This window comes from Geotrypetes seraphini, chromosome 10 (genome assembly GCF_902459505.1).
Source record: "Geotrypetes seraphini chromosome 10, aGeoSer1.1, whole genome shotgun sequence".
NCBI lineage: Eukaryota > Metazoa > Chordata > Amphibia > Gymnophiona > Dermophiidae > Geotrypetes > Geotrypetes seraphini.
This window is the reverse complement of record NC_047093.1, coordinates 125925024-125941058: the sequence shown is the minus strand read 5'-3', so window position 1 is coordinate 125941058 and position 16035 is coordinate 125925024. Positions and strand designations below refer to the sequence as shown.

Below are 16035 nucleotides of genomic sequence, written 5' to 3'. Positions count from 1 at the left end.
AGGGATTTTTTTTTTTGCTTCTCACTTGTTTCCTTCTGTGTATTTCTGTAGGCCTTGAAGAGGGATATACTAAACACTGTATCAGACCGCTGTGAAATATTTTTGGAGGATCTGATCCTAAATGGGGCACTTGATGGTATGATTTTAAACCTTCAGTAGCACTGAGGCATATATAGTCTATTGCAGAGGACATCCTGCAGAGGCCAAACCAGCAGTGAGAAGGGGTGCAGGGGATGTGAGAATCGGGATTTTAAATTTGGTGTTCTTCAATGGTTTTAAGTTGGATGCACAAACTTTTTTCTTATAATGTGCTGATGGTAAAGAGCAGGTCCAGGAGTTTGGATTGTGGTGTGACCATTCTGAAAACAGAAGGAGCGATAGTGGTGATATATTGAGATGGTGTGGCAGGTGATGAATTGTGGTAATGAATTAAAAGCTACCTACTAAGGCTTATCAGACTGGTGATGGGTAAAATGGAGCCTCTCTCTGTGATGAGCCTTGAGAATAAGGGGATGTGAAAAAGAAGAGTGGGGTGTTTAGACTTGAATCTTTCTGTAAAACTTGCAGTGTAGGAGCCATCCAAGAATCCTAGCAGAACTAATTAGATCAGCTTCATGGCTCAGGCCATTCAGCTACCAGACAAGAGACCTCGATCCGGCATTGCTGAGGTTTATTGCAGAGGTGATGTGCTCTGGTCCGGGGAAGAGAGAAGGCTTCTGCCCTCATGAGAGCAGTTCAGGGGAGATCTCTCTTCCAGTTCTCAGCCAGTGAGGGAAGCCAGTGTTGTCCAGCCAGACCATCTGCAGCAGTGTCCCGCAAATTTTGCCCAGCCACAGCACAATAAACATAATGGCTGCTGCTCGAGGCATCCGGAAGTGCGCGGACAGTGCCGGGATGATGTCACGTGCATGCTTGATGTCATCACATCGAGCCCTCCAGATGAGCCCTGAGTGAGCTGCCAGTGGGGGGATGCCAGCAGGGAAGATGCGTAGAGAGGAGAAGTGCTGGCACCAGCTGATTGTCTACAGGACATATCCTATAGGCAGTCAGCCAGTGCCTCTCCTCCTCCCCGTTGCAGCACACCTGAAATTTTAGGAGGCACGCTGATCACGGTCCTGTTGCTGCTGCGGGAGAGAAGGAGCTGAGATCTGACCACTGAAGCCAGTTTTGGGGGGGGGTTTAAACAAATTGATTCGAATCAATTCAGCTGGAGTGAATCAAAATCGGTAAATCGATTTGAATCGAGAATCGGGCAGCTCTAATATATAATATGTAAACCACTTGATTGTAACCACAGAAAGGTGGGATATCAAATCCCATTCTCCATATACACTGTGCCTGCATAAAGCATTTATTTATGAAGAGATCCACACAACGTAGTGGTGTTTCATACCCTCTGTTTTTAAGACTTGCAGTCAATGCCACTGTTTTGGTACTCGAGGGTGGTGCTTGTTTCAAGTTTAATAAGGTTTTTGATTGATCGCTTAATCATATTTATAAGCGATGTGTGTTTGTTATGCTGTATTATATTCATTCTTAGAATGAAATCTCTGTTTAATATCTTGACTTCGACACCTTTGCGTTCTAGGTTCTGATAGGCCCTGCCATGCACTGCCTCGAAGAGTCTTCACACCACTGGCTGGATCCTGTGTCAAGCTGTGTGATTATATGTTTGGGAATGAGAGTCTAAGCGAAATTCAGGAGCATATACTGGAGATGCTGGATCAGAACATGCACACAGAGGATTTTGAAATTTCAGAGGAACTAAATACAGGTAAAATATACATTCTGAGATTTGAAATAAACAATAAAAATGTTAATACTGTCCACTTGCACTGCTCTTTACAAAGAAGCCAGATCTGAATATATATGACATGCTTCCACCTGTGGAGTGGATAACATAAGATTCTTTAGCACTCTCCAGACCAGTAGAGGTTAATCTTTATGAGTGAGACAGCCGCTGGCAGCGGGGCGTTGAGTTTCTCGTCTTCCGGCGCAGAGGCGCGTGGATGAGGATCTGGACGCTTTGGAGGGCTTCCAGGATCCTCCATAGCGTCCAGGTCCTCATCCATGCGTCTCTGCGCCGGAAGACAGGAAACCCAATGCCCCGCTGCCAGCAGCCGTCTCACTCGTAAAGATTAAACTCTACTGGTCTGGAGAAGCTAAAAGAAAGTAAATTAGGTAAGAACCTAATTTCTCCATTCCTAATTTGGGTAAGATCAAAAATCCAGCAAGTTCCATCTCCAGTAGTGGATGAGTCTAGTCACAGGTACATGGCAGGGCCCCAAAAGATAGACATATCCCAGGGATAAACAGTAGCTTTCCCTAAGTCTAACTTAATGGTTTAGACTTTTCCTCCAGGAACTTGTCCAAACCTTTTTTTAAACCCTGCTACTACACTAATTTAATTATTTTTAAAATTTAAAGACCACCTATATCTAAGTGGTTTATATTGTATAAACATACATAAAAAGTATCACAAACCTAGCTAAACAAACATCAAAGCTTTGCTCCTACAATTTTCAATTTCACAAAAATGCTGTTACAAAGAGCTGAGTTTTTAAAAAAAGATTCTTGAAAGCAGCTTGCTCAACACATGGTCTGAATTGCCCAGGCAAGGTGTTCCAAAGTTTGACTCTAGCAGTGCATTCCCAAGTTTAAGTGAAGAATAAGTTCTCCGATTTGTTTTAAATGTACTTCTCAATAACTTTGTGATCTGGCAGTGTGTCTAGCCCCCTAGTCTATATGGCTGTAGAGTGTAATCAGCTCTCATAATACTCTTTCTCTGTTTCCATATGACCTCGGGAGGTTGTGTTGCTCTGCTAATCCACATGGATGTTCCACCCAATATTATGTACTGAACCTACACCTTCCCAGCATTTAAGCAGCCCATTAACTAGGTGGGGTAAAATAGCTAAAAATGCATTGCTCTAGGGGGGTTTGTAAAAATTGTGGTTCTTAAATACTAGAAGGAACAGTTCTGGACAAGTGACTGCGATTTGCAATTGATTGATGGCCCTTTTTATGCAAAGCACCATCGCAACATAATTTCTGACTTGACACTTCTTTCAGTCTTGAACGAAAAACATTTTTCCTTCTTCTGTCTTTGTTGCTTGTAGCTTCCACTATAGGCAAAGAGCAGTTTAAAGAGACAGAAGCTCACTTACAGTACAAAAACAGAGTTATGGGGAGATACAAAAACATTTTTTAAAAAGTTTATAACCACACACAGGCAAACCAAAATAGGCTTAACCAGTCTAATTATAGACTCTGAGGTAGGTTGGGTAGTATTCCTAATATGTTAGTAGTAATGTTTCAATGCTGTCATGCTTGTTATAATAATCCTGCATCCAATCTACTGATTCCTTACTGAGTATATTACCTAATTGACCAAGATCTTGTTGTAAAGATGGAAGAAAACTTCTAAGTTCCAGTAAATGGATAAGTATTGGGTAGTTACAGATAATAACATCCTGTTCACCTAACTTCTATAAGACTTCAGTAGGAGTCTGTGAGATCATTGACTCAAGATTGACGCCTCAATGCTTGACTCATATCAGCCTGAAACTAGACTATAGTCTTACTGTATATTCAGGTTGCACGTGTATAATGTAAGGTTTGCAATAAGAACATAAGAATTGCCGCTGCTGGGTCAGACCACTGGTCCATCACGCCCAGCAGTCAGCTCACACGGCGGCCCCCAGGTCAAAGACCAGTGCCCTAACAGAGACCAGCCCTACCTGCGTTCGTTCTAGTTCAGCAGGAACTTATCAAATCTTGTCTTGAATCCCTGGAGGGTGTTTTCCCTTATAACAGACTCCGGAAGAGCATTCCAGTTCTCTACCACCACCTGGGTGAAAAAGAACTTCCTTATGTTTGTACAGAATCTTTCCCCTTTCAACTTTAGAGAGTGCCCTCTCGTTCTCTCTACCTTGGAGAGGGTGAACAACCTGTCTTTATCTACTAAGTCTATTCCCTTCAGTATTTTGAATGTTTCGATCAGGTCCCCTCTCAGTCTCCTCTTTTCAAGGGAAAAGAGGCCCAGCTTCTCTAATCTCTCACTGTACGGCAATGGTTTCTTTTTAAAGATTCACGGGTTTTATCTTGTTGAATAGTTACTAACATTCTTGAAATTAGTCTGAAAACAGAGTATAGCTCAATGTCGGAGTCAAGTACATGAATTTGAGTCTCAAATACGCTCTTGATCATGCCTTGTTCTAACATCACTGTTTTGTCATATGAAATTAAAGCACACCAAGTGTGGTTGTTTACATGACATAACATATAATGCATGCAGCCTGGGCCACAAAGTTCATGTCTGAGTGATTCAGGCGCATAGAAGCTGCTGTAAATGACCATCAAAGACCAGCTGAACCACTTTAATGCTTATAGGAAATGAATCATTTGATATTTATTTTGATTAAAAAAAAATTTGTTAAGTCACCTCATTTTTTTTGATTTACCAACATAAGAATAATTGTAACACACAGCAAATCAAATGCTGCTTTTGTCAAAATCCAGTCCAGACCCAAGGGTATACACTCTCCTGACATCAGATGGAGACTGAGAACCACTAGGTTAATGACCTCACTCTGCAAAGGGTCCTGTGTAGAATTGCTTAGTCTTCAGAAAATGGAAGGGCAGTTAGACCTGTGCAGTGTTTGACTGGGCTAGAAGGTTCCTGAGGTTTAGTCATCTAGAATTAAAGCTGCCTGGGTGCACTTTTATTAGGTCAAGGCAAGAGGATTTGATTTGGACAAAGCCATTGAGAGACTGTGGGTGCAGAACCTGCCGGTGTGAAGTCCCATTTTCCCTCCACCCATATCTTATATATAGCCTCCCCTTGGTGTCAAGAGGTTGCTTTGGTGGCCTATGGTTTGCTGTTTCTTTTTCATAGTTCCTCCCCAGTTCTTGGGAGAGGGCCAGGAGCGATTCATTCACAAGTGGCATTTCATGTTGTTTTGTCCTTGCTGAGCTGGTATCACTCGTTTTTTTTATCAAAATGGTGATACATTCCTGGTAGTGGTGAGTGGCAGTGGGTTGTGCTGGGAGGCCTTCACGGTTGCCAGAGGAGGCCCAACATGGCCAGTGGAAGATGCCAGTCACAATTCAGCACGTTGGGCCACTGTTGCAGCTGTGAAGATGTGTGACGTTAAGGAGTGTGCCAGTCCAGGGATCAAATTTTGCATAGCAGCAGTATCAGGAAACTAAATATCAGTCTCTCACTGACAAAGAATGATCACTTTTAGCAGGAACTGCCTCCATTTTATCCATGGTAGAGTTTTTTTCAAGGTCAGGCAGAAGGCCCACTAGCTTTAAGCCCTATTGACAATCAGCCGTAAGGAGGCTCAGGACTCACAGAGGGCTATATCCCTTCAGCATGTAGGGTATTCGTCCCAGAATTTGTGATTCTCTTGCACGATGCCTTCTGCTTAAAGGTTCTAGTAGGGGTGACTTTATCCCAAACTGCTGTCCCTGGAGGAACGACCTTGAGGAGAACGAAGAAGAACTGCAGGAGGATTCTATGGAAATTTGGGAGGTTCCGGCAAAAGAAGACTCAACAGTGGTTGAGTGGAAGGTGACAGAGTGTAGTGGTCAATGGAGATCGATCTGAGGAAAGGGAAGTTCCCAGTGGTGTGCCTCAAGGTTCGGTTCTTGGGCCTGTTCTTTTTAACATTTTTGCAAGTGATATTGCTGGAGGGCTGACTGGTAAGATTTGCCTCTTTCCAGATGATACAAAAATCTGCAATAGAGCTGCTTTTTAGTTGAAGACTTTATTTTTTAAGACTCTATATTGACACTGTATATTTTTGAAGACTCTGTTTCAATGTCTCCTCATTTCTTCTCTGGCATCTCTCATTTTCTCTGGGCAACAGGCACATATCCTGATATGAACAAGGCATTCCAAATGGATGGCACTGATGGGGAACTAGTCAAAGAAATTGGAAAAGCTAGACCTGTTTTGAAGGTTGGAGCAAACATAGGTATGTTTATGAACCTTTATCATGTTGCATTATATAAAATGGGAATGGGACTTGCATACCACCTTTTTGTGGTTACACATTCAAAGCAGTTTACATATGTACAGGTCCTTATTTTGTACCTGGGGTCATGGAGGATTAAGTGACTTGCCCAGGGTCACAAGGAGCAGCACTGAGATACGATTCCTCAAACGCAGGATCCTGAGACAGCAGCTCTACCACTAGGCCACTCCTCCAGAGTACTTCCAGTCTAGAGTATTTTCCAGATGTAGAGAAATTTGTCCCCATCCCCCTCCCATCCCTGTGAGTTCTGCAAGCTCTGACCTCATCTGCCCAAGCCTCAGATACTGTAAAATCATAAGCATTCAAGGCTTGGGCAGTTGAGGATGGAGATAGATTCTGTGGTGTCATTCTCTATGAGAGTACTGCCAGTCAGAGTGAGCAAAGATTAAAGGATGTGCAGGGAAAGCATTAAACATCCACTCCTTTAGTTTACAGCTTTAATATTGCCTCAGCATGGATGGAGAGATGACAGGCTAGCTGCTGTTTGAAGGAGTGCTGAACAAAGTCTCCCATGTACCCCGGACAAGTGTGCATGGATCTTTGCAGAGTTCCTTGAAAGACATTTTACAAAGCCAAGCAGTTCAGCCTAGCAGTGAGGATAACCTACCTCTGCTACTGACTGCCCTATTTGCAAGGAAGTATTAAGCACAGAGGAATAAAAGCATTGGATATCTTCATATGCCAGATGGGCTTGTTTGACAAGCAGCCAGCAGGCAATGGTCTTCCTCTCAAGTGTAGCATGTGTACACATCTTTCTTCAAAAGCAGCTGTAGAATTACACTTCCCTTTATATGAGGGGATCTCACTGGTTATACCTTTTGCAATTGTTCAGCCAGCGAGTTCATATCATTCTGAATGATGATTTTATGCCAAACATAAGACGTGTTCCAGATTCTCCTGGCCAGTCAGGCAATTTATCTTCCTTCCCGCTCAGCCTCTTCTTTCCACCTATTTCTAAACTAAACTAAACCTTAGGTTTGTATACCGCGCCATCTCCGCAAGCATAGAGCTCGGCACGTTTTACAGAGTTAGGAGGAAAGGAACTCCAATGAAGGGTTATAGGAGAGGAACTAAGAAGATAGAGAGGGACAAGGGTACCAGAGAGCGGGAGGTGATTAGATTTTTGAAAAGAGCCAAGTTTTCAGGTGTTTGCGGAAGGATTGGAAGGAGCTTGAATTTCTGAGCGAGGATGAGAGGTTGTTCTAGAGTTCTGTGGTTCTAAAGGGGAGGAATGTACCAAGTTGCATTGTTGAGGGTTTTGGCTGAGTAACTTGCATGAGAAAAGATATCACATGGTCCTGTAATGTGTTTCCCTTTTTGGCTACATGTAAAGAAAATGATGCAATGTTTACAGGTGGGTAAGAGCTTTAAGTAGTTCTCCACCTACCACCGTCTTCCCTCTTTAGAGTGATCACAACACACCTCTGTACTTGGTGGACTATCCCTGTCATCTGACTTGACTATCCCTTTCTCATTGTAGGTATGGTCCTAGCAGTGGCAGTCGCCCTCCTATCGGCTGCTTTCTCCTTTCATTACTTCAGCAACTAATTCCTAAGCAACGATCATCTTCTGATCAGCGTGGGAACATCAGTGCAGCCTTTTCTCCCACTCTGCCTGTAATTTGAGCTGAGCCATATGGGCTCAGTGCACTAGCAACCAAAGAAACTGCCGGGAGTTTCGAGTTTCTTATATACAGTGCAACAGCCTGGTTTACCTGTTATAGCATGCAACTAGCGTAAGTGGCTCAAATTTCAGAAATTGCCAGAGCCATGCAGGCTGATTATACAATGTCACTTAGGTATCAAGGAGATCAAAGGGAAATATGTCTTCTATCAACTTTCTGATCCATTGAAGGTGCTTTGTAGAAGAGTTGAAATTTAAATTGAATGATGTGTTCAAGCTCACAGTGAGGAAGACAAAAGTCACACCTGTGATGACAGCCAGAGCACCTGAGTGCTACCAGTCACTAGTAGTTTTTAATAAATATAATGTAAATAATCGTACAATTATTGTATATAGAGGCTATATGCATGACACAGGATGAAGGAATAACTTTGCCAGGACACACCAAGGGATGAATATATTACAGGTTAAAATTATAGATACATTTTTTAAATTGAGAACCTAGCGTGTAAAGGCTATTCAGATGTAGTGGTCTCAACTCTTCTAAGATGTAGGAAGAAAGTGACTATAGCATCATATGTGAAAGCCTGGAAGTGCTTCCAAGCATGATGCCCTCAGAGGAGTGAGGACCCGAGCTTGGCATTGATCTTTGTGGTGCTCACCTTCATGCAGGAAGGTCTGAAAAAAGGCCTAGCGGTTGGCTTCCTGAAAGTTCAGATTGTGGGGGGGCTCTCATGTTTTGGCCTTAGGCTTACTAAGAGCACCATAGCCACACATCCAGATGTGGCCAGGTTTTTGAAGGGTGCTATGTGCCTCCATCCTCTAGTACAACAGCCTTTTCTGGTATTGAGTCTTAATCTGGTCCTCCGGGTGCTGGCTAAAGTGCCCTGTGAAATTCTGGGGCAAACTTCTCTGATGGACCTTACCATCAAGACAATGTTTTTGATGGCATTACCTCAGCTGACAAGTGTTGGAACTACAGGCTTTGTTATACAGAGATCTCTTCCTCTGAATTTCAGATTCAACCAGGGTCTTACTCATAGTCCCATCTTTCATACCAACAGTGGTTTTCAGTGTCCACATTAACCAAGAAGTGTGCTTGCCTGCCCTCACTCCCTTAGGATCAGGAAAGAGTGATCAGGCATTGAAATTGTTTGGATGTTCATAGACTTTTTCTGCGGTATTTGGAGGTTCTGAATGAATTTTGCCTGTGAGATCATCTTTTTGTACCGGCAGGAGTTGCCTGTGAAGATCGACCAGCCTCGAAAGCGACTATTTCTATATGGATCCCTATTGTCATTTCTTCAGCCTGTATCGGAAGTGGAAAACATTTGCTTCTATCCGTGACTGTGCACTCCACTAGAAGCGTGATTTCCTCATGGGTGGAATTCATCAGCAATGTCCCCGGAAGAAATTTTTTTTTTTTTTTTGTATCATTCACTCTTGATGTGGCCTTGATGGTATATCATAAAATTATGTGTAATTTCTTAATTTATTTCTTCTTTATTTTCCATACATTGTACTGTTTCTAGGTTTAATTTAGTTTTTATAAAAAAAAAATATATAGATATAGATAAATAGAAAATCTGGGTAACCTTTCACACCACTCTGACAAAGAAATCCACCCCCAGGACAAAGTGACTTGAATGCTTCTTAATTACAGGCTGTTCTGCATGCACATGTATAAAATCAGCTACTTGTATATATAAGTAGCTCCTCATACATATATTTGTCATGGCTGTTTATTAAATTGTGACCTATGTGTTTGTGTAAAAACATTTTTACATGTATATTCCTATATATGTGCATTTACATTTTTAGAATTTCTCTCATGTAGTGTCAAATATGCCCCTCTTCGAAGTTTGTCCTCCCTCCAACGCTTCAGAAAACATTTGAAAACTTGGCTTTTCTCTAAAATGTAACCACTCCCTCCCTCTCCTCTCTACTTAGTCCCCTCCTTCTTTCCTTTTTACCAAGCCCTTCTCCTTCCCATTGGAGTTCCTTTCTTTAGTAATTCCTGTAAACCGTGTCGAGCTCTACTTCCGTGGAGATGACGCAGTATATAAACTTAAGGTTTAGTTTAGTGTAGTTTATATGTTCTGTATTTTTTAAGTTCAATAATTTCATTGAAAAATTCAAATACACGCAGTCCCCAACCCATTCTCAAATAGCTGAGTTCCAAGCACAATTAAACATGAACATTGACAAGTTGACAAAAAAAAAAATCCATATATAGTTAATAAAAACTCGATGCTTAATGAGCTTTTTATACAATTCTTGCATATTTATTTTTAAAATTTCTATTCTGCTTATAACCTAAGCGGACTACAATAATCACATACAGAAATCCAGAATAAAGTAACAACGTTACATCTTTATAAATAATCAAAAAGACTTAGCAGAAAACTAAAATAAACCTCCTCTAGTTCAGGGGTGCCCACACTTTTTTGGCTTACGAGCTACTTTTAAAATGACCAAGTCAAAATGATCTACCAACAATAAAATTTTTATAATAAATCATTTTTATTGAACATGAGAAAATACAAATAATATGAAGAGTGGATATACAAATATATATAATTACATAAATAAAAAATCAATAATAAATTAAAACAATTTCAATCTTACAAACTCATTGATCACCACCCACCCAACTTCTCGATTAAATAAGCATATGAATATAAGAATTAAAAATAATAAGTAGAACTACTTATCTATTCTTCTAGGACAGCATATTTCATTAAAAAATATATATATATACAGTGGTACCTCGGTTTACGAGTGCACCGGTTTGCGAATGTTTTGCAAGACGAGCAAAACATTCGCAAAATCGGCGCCTCGGAAACCGATCGTGCTTCGATTTGCGAGCACCCCCCCTGCGAACCGGCACCCTCCCCCCCGCGATCCGGCACCCCCCCCCATCGGGCCCCCCCGCTGCGACCTGAGGTCCCCCCAACCCACCCAAACCCTCTTCTTACTTTTCTGTAGCCTCCGCAGCGGTACCGGCACCAGCATGTCCTGTGCGTGGTGCCGATGCCTGAAGATCTGCTTCCTGTGCAAGGCCTGAGAGTTCACGCCCGATGGCGGCAGGGGGAGTGCCGGATCGCGGGGGGGGAGGGTGCCGGTTCGTGGGGGGGGGCTTCGGGGGGAGCAATGCCGGTTCTCGTGGGGGGGGAGCAGCGCTGCTGGCCTCGGGGGGGGGGGGAAGGTGGAGGGTGGAAACATATCAAAGCAAGTTTCCCTTACTTCCTATGGGGAAACTTGCTTTGATATATGAGCATTTTGGATTACGAGCATGCTCCTGGAACGGATTATGCTCGTAATCCAAGGTACCACTGTATATATAAATATATAAAATTAAGGTCTACATAACAAAACACGACTGTGAGCAGCTGAAGTTAGTGTTTCTAAGAATGGTTTCCAAATAAATAAAATTCTACTTTGTTTCGTATCCCAGAAGAAACAGACATAGCCTCCAAAAACACTAAATATAACATTTGTGCTCTCCAATGACCATAATTCGGTCCTGTAGGCCCTATCCATGAATAAAGAATAGCTTTCAACCCAGAGAGAATTACCCTTTTCAAAAAATCTTTAAACCCCTTAGGTATTGGATGTTGTACGTCAAAAAGCCAAAATAGGCTGTAACTATTATAATGCCATGTAACATGCCACATTCTACTAACCCTAAAAAAAAATCTGACCAAAAATTAAAGATCAAAGGACATTCCCAAAACATATGTGATAATGTCGCCTTAGGATGATCACATTTAAACAAGAGCCTACAGAAGCAATTGTTGCCCTATATGCTCTCCAGGGCGGCATATACAAACAAAAAAGAAATTTATAACCCATCTCAAAATAAGAAACGTCAGGTAGAAGACCATGTAATAAAGATAAAAATCTTTTGAGATGAGTACCCTGTAAATTAATCTTCAATTCAGCATTCCAATCTTGAGCTACTGTTTCATAATCCATGCTAGTAGAAAGTTCCATCGTCGAGTACCTAAAATATTTTAAAGCAAATAGATATGGCAATGCTCATCAATATCTCCTTCCAGAACTGCACCCACAGTATTAGCAATAACTCAAAGTTCCAGATAAAGTTATTTTCATAAATGCCATAAATCTCTGTGAAGAGACCTCAGTCCCACCACTCCACCGCTGTAAATTGTTCCAAGCGAACAGACAGCAAGTTTGGCTGAAAAACTTCATAAACGAACCCAATCTGACATACAGTGCATTCCGAAAAGCGATCAAAACCGCCCTCTTCGCCAAATTCATTGACTAAAACTGTCCCCTCCCCCACTAGGACTTCCCCGCTGTAAACGCCTTTTCTTTCTCTCAAGAAGCTCCTTTCATGTATTCAGGTATTCTCTACCCATAGAACTCCAATTAATACGTTAGTACCAAAGCATTCAGGTACTCACTATCCATAGAACTCCAATTAATACGTAAGTTTCCCTTTTAGATTATTGTTTAATATTTAGACTCATTGTATGGTATTGTACTTAGACTTACTGTATTGTATTGTATTTTATTTAGACTCATAGTAATGTATTGTATTGTATTGTTATTGAGACTCATTGTACGGTATTGTAAGTAGACTTATTGTATTGTATTAAGACCTTTTGTTATTCGCTGAATGTCCAGCCTTCTTACAATGTAAACCGCCTAGAAGTCGCCTGACTATGGCGGTATAGAAAAATAAAGTTATTATTATTAATGCGGGGAGAATCACGTGGTACACCTCATCATAGGTCTCAACATATTATATTTTTATTTTATCTGTTTTTTCTTTTTTCCTTATTATTATATTACCCAATCTTAAATACTTTTAAATTAGTATAAAAAATACTTAAATATTAGCATAAATCACTTATCTCAGCCAGCCTTAATACGGGAGTAATGACCCAACATGTTTCGCACATTGCCGTGCTTTTTCAAGGGTCTCCCTATAGAAATAGAAAGGGGACAGTTAAAAAACCTTCATATAACAACCCCTATCCCTCAAATATATCTTATTCATTACCTCCCCATTAAAAAGTTCTTACCGAGGCTATAATATATGAGAGAAAGATGGCAACGGCGTCTAGTCCCAATGTTTAAATATCAGTTAGGTTTGTGTTAAAGTACCACCCCCCGTCTCCTATTGGTCCACCGATCAACCAATCAAGGATGCCCATTCCAGCTCCCCATTCAAACCATTAGATTCCACAGTATCAAATGTAAAAATGTATCTTTGTTCCTTCTCATTCAACCTTCTAAAATCCTTCCCACCATCCTACCCAATAACTTGCTCAATTACACGCAATGTAATATCTTCAATTGCTGCTGGACAGGGGAAGAGGTGCTGATGACGGGGGGGTGGGGGCAGAAAAAGGAGGGAGGCCTACTGCTGGACAGGGGGAGCAGGAAAGAGGTGCTGCTGGACAGGGGAAGAGGTGCTGATGGACGGGGGAAGAAAAAGGAAGGGAGGCCTGTTGGACAGGTGGAGCAGGAACGAGGTGCTGCTGGACAGGGGAAGAGGTGCTGATGGGCAGGGGGGGAAAAGGAAGGGAGGCCTACTGCTGAACAGGGGGAGCAGGAAAGAGGTGAAGATGGACAGGGGGGGAGGTAAAACAGGGAGAAGGGCTGCTGCTGGATAAGGGGAGCAGTGAAGGGGTGGTGGTGGACACAGGGGAGGTAAAAGGAAGGGAGAATGGACAGGGGGAGCAGGCAAGTGGTGGTGGTGGACAGCCAAGGAAAAAGAAAGACAGAAAGAAAGACAGAAAGCGGCTAAGGAGAGAGAGAGAGAAAGAAATAAAGACAGACACACATACACACACACACACATATATTCTAGCACCTGTTAATGTAACAGGCTATAAGACTAGTACAGGTATAATCACTTAAATCATTGGTATAAATTTATAGCAACGTTTACTGCACCCTACCTTCTTTGTCCCTCCTCAGACTGGCCAGCTAGCTGAAGGTCTTCTACCTTAAACATTCTGGAATTTATTTTTACCTCTCGCTTATCTATTTATTTTTTTTTTGTAAAATTTTTATTATTTTAAAAACTACAACAGTGTAGTACGTTTGATTGAATACAGAAAAATATTACAGAGATTACACTTATACAATTAGTATATAGAACCATAACTTTACCCACCCACCCACCTATCAATTATTAATAATACAAGACAACTTTATTTATTACATTGATATGAAGAATTAATATCAATTTCTCAATTACCTCTCCTTCCCCCCCCCACCCCGGATGTGTAAAGAAAAACTTAGAGAAAAATGCAGAAACCATTAATGTGAAGCAGCCAATGGACTCCCTACTTTGTTAAATGAAACACTGAAACACTGCATTCATTCTCTCATATTTGTATGTATTACATACATTTGTCCACCAAAATGTGTAGTTTAATCTATCATGGCTTTTCCAATTTTTCGTGATCAATTGAACAGCTATTCCAGTCAAAACCAGGAAAAGACGGCTTTTATATTTATCAAGGGGAGGTTTAATATGTAACATAGTACCACAAATTATGGCTTCATATGTTAAGGGAATATCCGATTCTAAAACAATATTTATTTGTCCCCAAATTGACTTCCAGAAACTAAATATCAGTGGACAAAAAAATAACAGATGATCTAAAGTCCCTATATCAGCATGACAGTGCCAGCATCTATTAGATTTGGAACTATCTAATTTTTGCAAACGAACTGGGGTCCAAAAAATCCTATGTAATAAAAATAACCATGTTTGCCTCATAGATGCTGAAGCTGTACATTTCAAGAAGCTATTTCAGTAGCCATGCTGAGGGCTGGTCTAGCGAGTCTCAAATGACCGTGGATTTGCTGCTCCATCCCAGGTCGACCAAACTGATTCAGTCCTGAATTTTATCCCACTGCGTGCAGAGACTTTTTCTAATTGTCCACTGCTTTGGCTTGAGGCAATCAGCCTGGCATTCAGTGGGGATAAAAGGTGGACTGGATCCATTCGTTAACTAATCCAGAGAGGGATGGAGACTTTGAATATTCCTGTGTTTCCACTGCATTTGAACTGGGTCATACAGGACATCACCGTCTCTTAGCTAATTTAGGCTAAAAGCTTCCCTGGGCTGGACAGCAGTGGCACCAGGTCTTCAGGGCGGTGAGAGCCTAAGCAGAAGGGATGGGAATGTGCACCCGACACTCCTGGAGTTTGGGGAAGAGTACAGTTCCTCGGAAGAACATCATGCTGTTACGTATTTTTAGAGAGGGTATTTCCATGATTAAATGGATTTCAAAAATAAAAGATGAATCGATATTGGGAATTCTGCTGTGTATTTCCACCACACCTGACCCGTTTCTGTTCACAATGCTAACTATTAAACAGAGAGCTTATCCAGGCACAGGACCTTGGGCTGGTGCCTCCTGAGAAAAAGCATGTGACTGAATATTTGGGGTGGAAAAGGTGAGTATAAGAGCATCGTCTCTTATCTACCGCCCTCCCCAAGAGTGACAGATGAATAAACTGGTGTAATAATAATAATATCGAACCCATTAAACCGAGATGTATATCATTGATGCCTGACATAACATGTCTAGAATCACAAAATTCTGAGGGTTGTGGTTCCAGGATAATTAACATAGAAACATGACTCCAGATAAAGGCCAAATGGTCCATCTAGTCTTCCCATCCACAGTAAGCGTTATCACTTTCTCTGAGAGATCCCAAGTGCATATACCAGGCCCCCATTGAATTCAGACACAATCTCCGTTTCCGCCACCTCTTTCGGGAGACCGTTCCACGCATCTACCACCCTTTCTGGGAGAAAAGTATTTCCTCAGATTACTCCGGAGACTATCACCTGTTAACTTAATCCTATGCCCTCTCATTGCAGAGTTTCCTTTCAAATGAAAGAGACTCGACTCATGCACATTTATATTAGGTAGGTATTTAAACGCTTTTATCATATCTCCCCTCTCCCGCCTTTCCTCCAAAGTATACAGATTGTCCCCATACGCCTTATCACAAGACCACATACCATTTTAGTAGCCTTCCTCTGGACCCACTCAATCCTTTTTACATCTTTTTGAAGGTGCAGCCTCCAGAATTGTACACAATATTCTAAATGAGGTCTCAAAAGAGATACAGATGCATCAATACCCCCTTTTTTTCCTACTGGCCGTACCTCTCCCTAGGCAACCTAGCATCCTTCTAGCTTTCGCCATCACCTTTTCAACCTGTTTGGCCACCTTAACATTATCACATACAATCACACCCAAGTCCTCCTCTTCTGTCGTGCACATAAGTTCTTCACCCCCTAAACTGTACCGTTCCCTCTGGGTTTTGCAGTCCAAATGCATGACCTTGTTTTCTTAGCATTAA

The 16035-nt window shown here is 41.6% G+C and overlaps 1 protein-coding gene across 5 annotated transcripts in view; it reads left to right on the top strand.

The window, feature by feature from the left end:
- Positions 1-9649, top strand: part of ODR4 (odr-4 GPCR localization factor homolog) — a 41750-nt gene extending 32101 nt beyond the window's left edge. For 4 of the 5 annotated variants that reach the window (XM_033962245.1, XM_033962248.1, XM_033962244.1 and 1 more), the window contains 4 exons: positions 52-136; positions 1589-1774; positions 5877-5984; positions 8904-9649. In XM_033962245.1, the coding sequence (XP_033818136.1) occupies positions 52-136; positions 1589-1774; positions 5877-5984; positions 8904-9199 (675 nt within the window). In that variant the 3' untranslated portion in view covers positions 9200-9649. Of the gene's footprint in view, positions 1-51; positions 137-1588; positions 1775-5876; positions 5985-7524; positions 8048-8903 lie in introns of those variants that run through there. The other variant, XM_033962247.1, reaches the window with a different exon arrangement.
- Positions 9650-16035: the final 6386 nt, after the last annotated feature.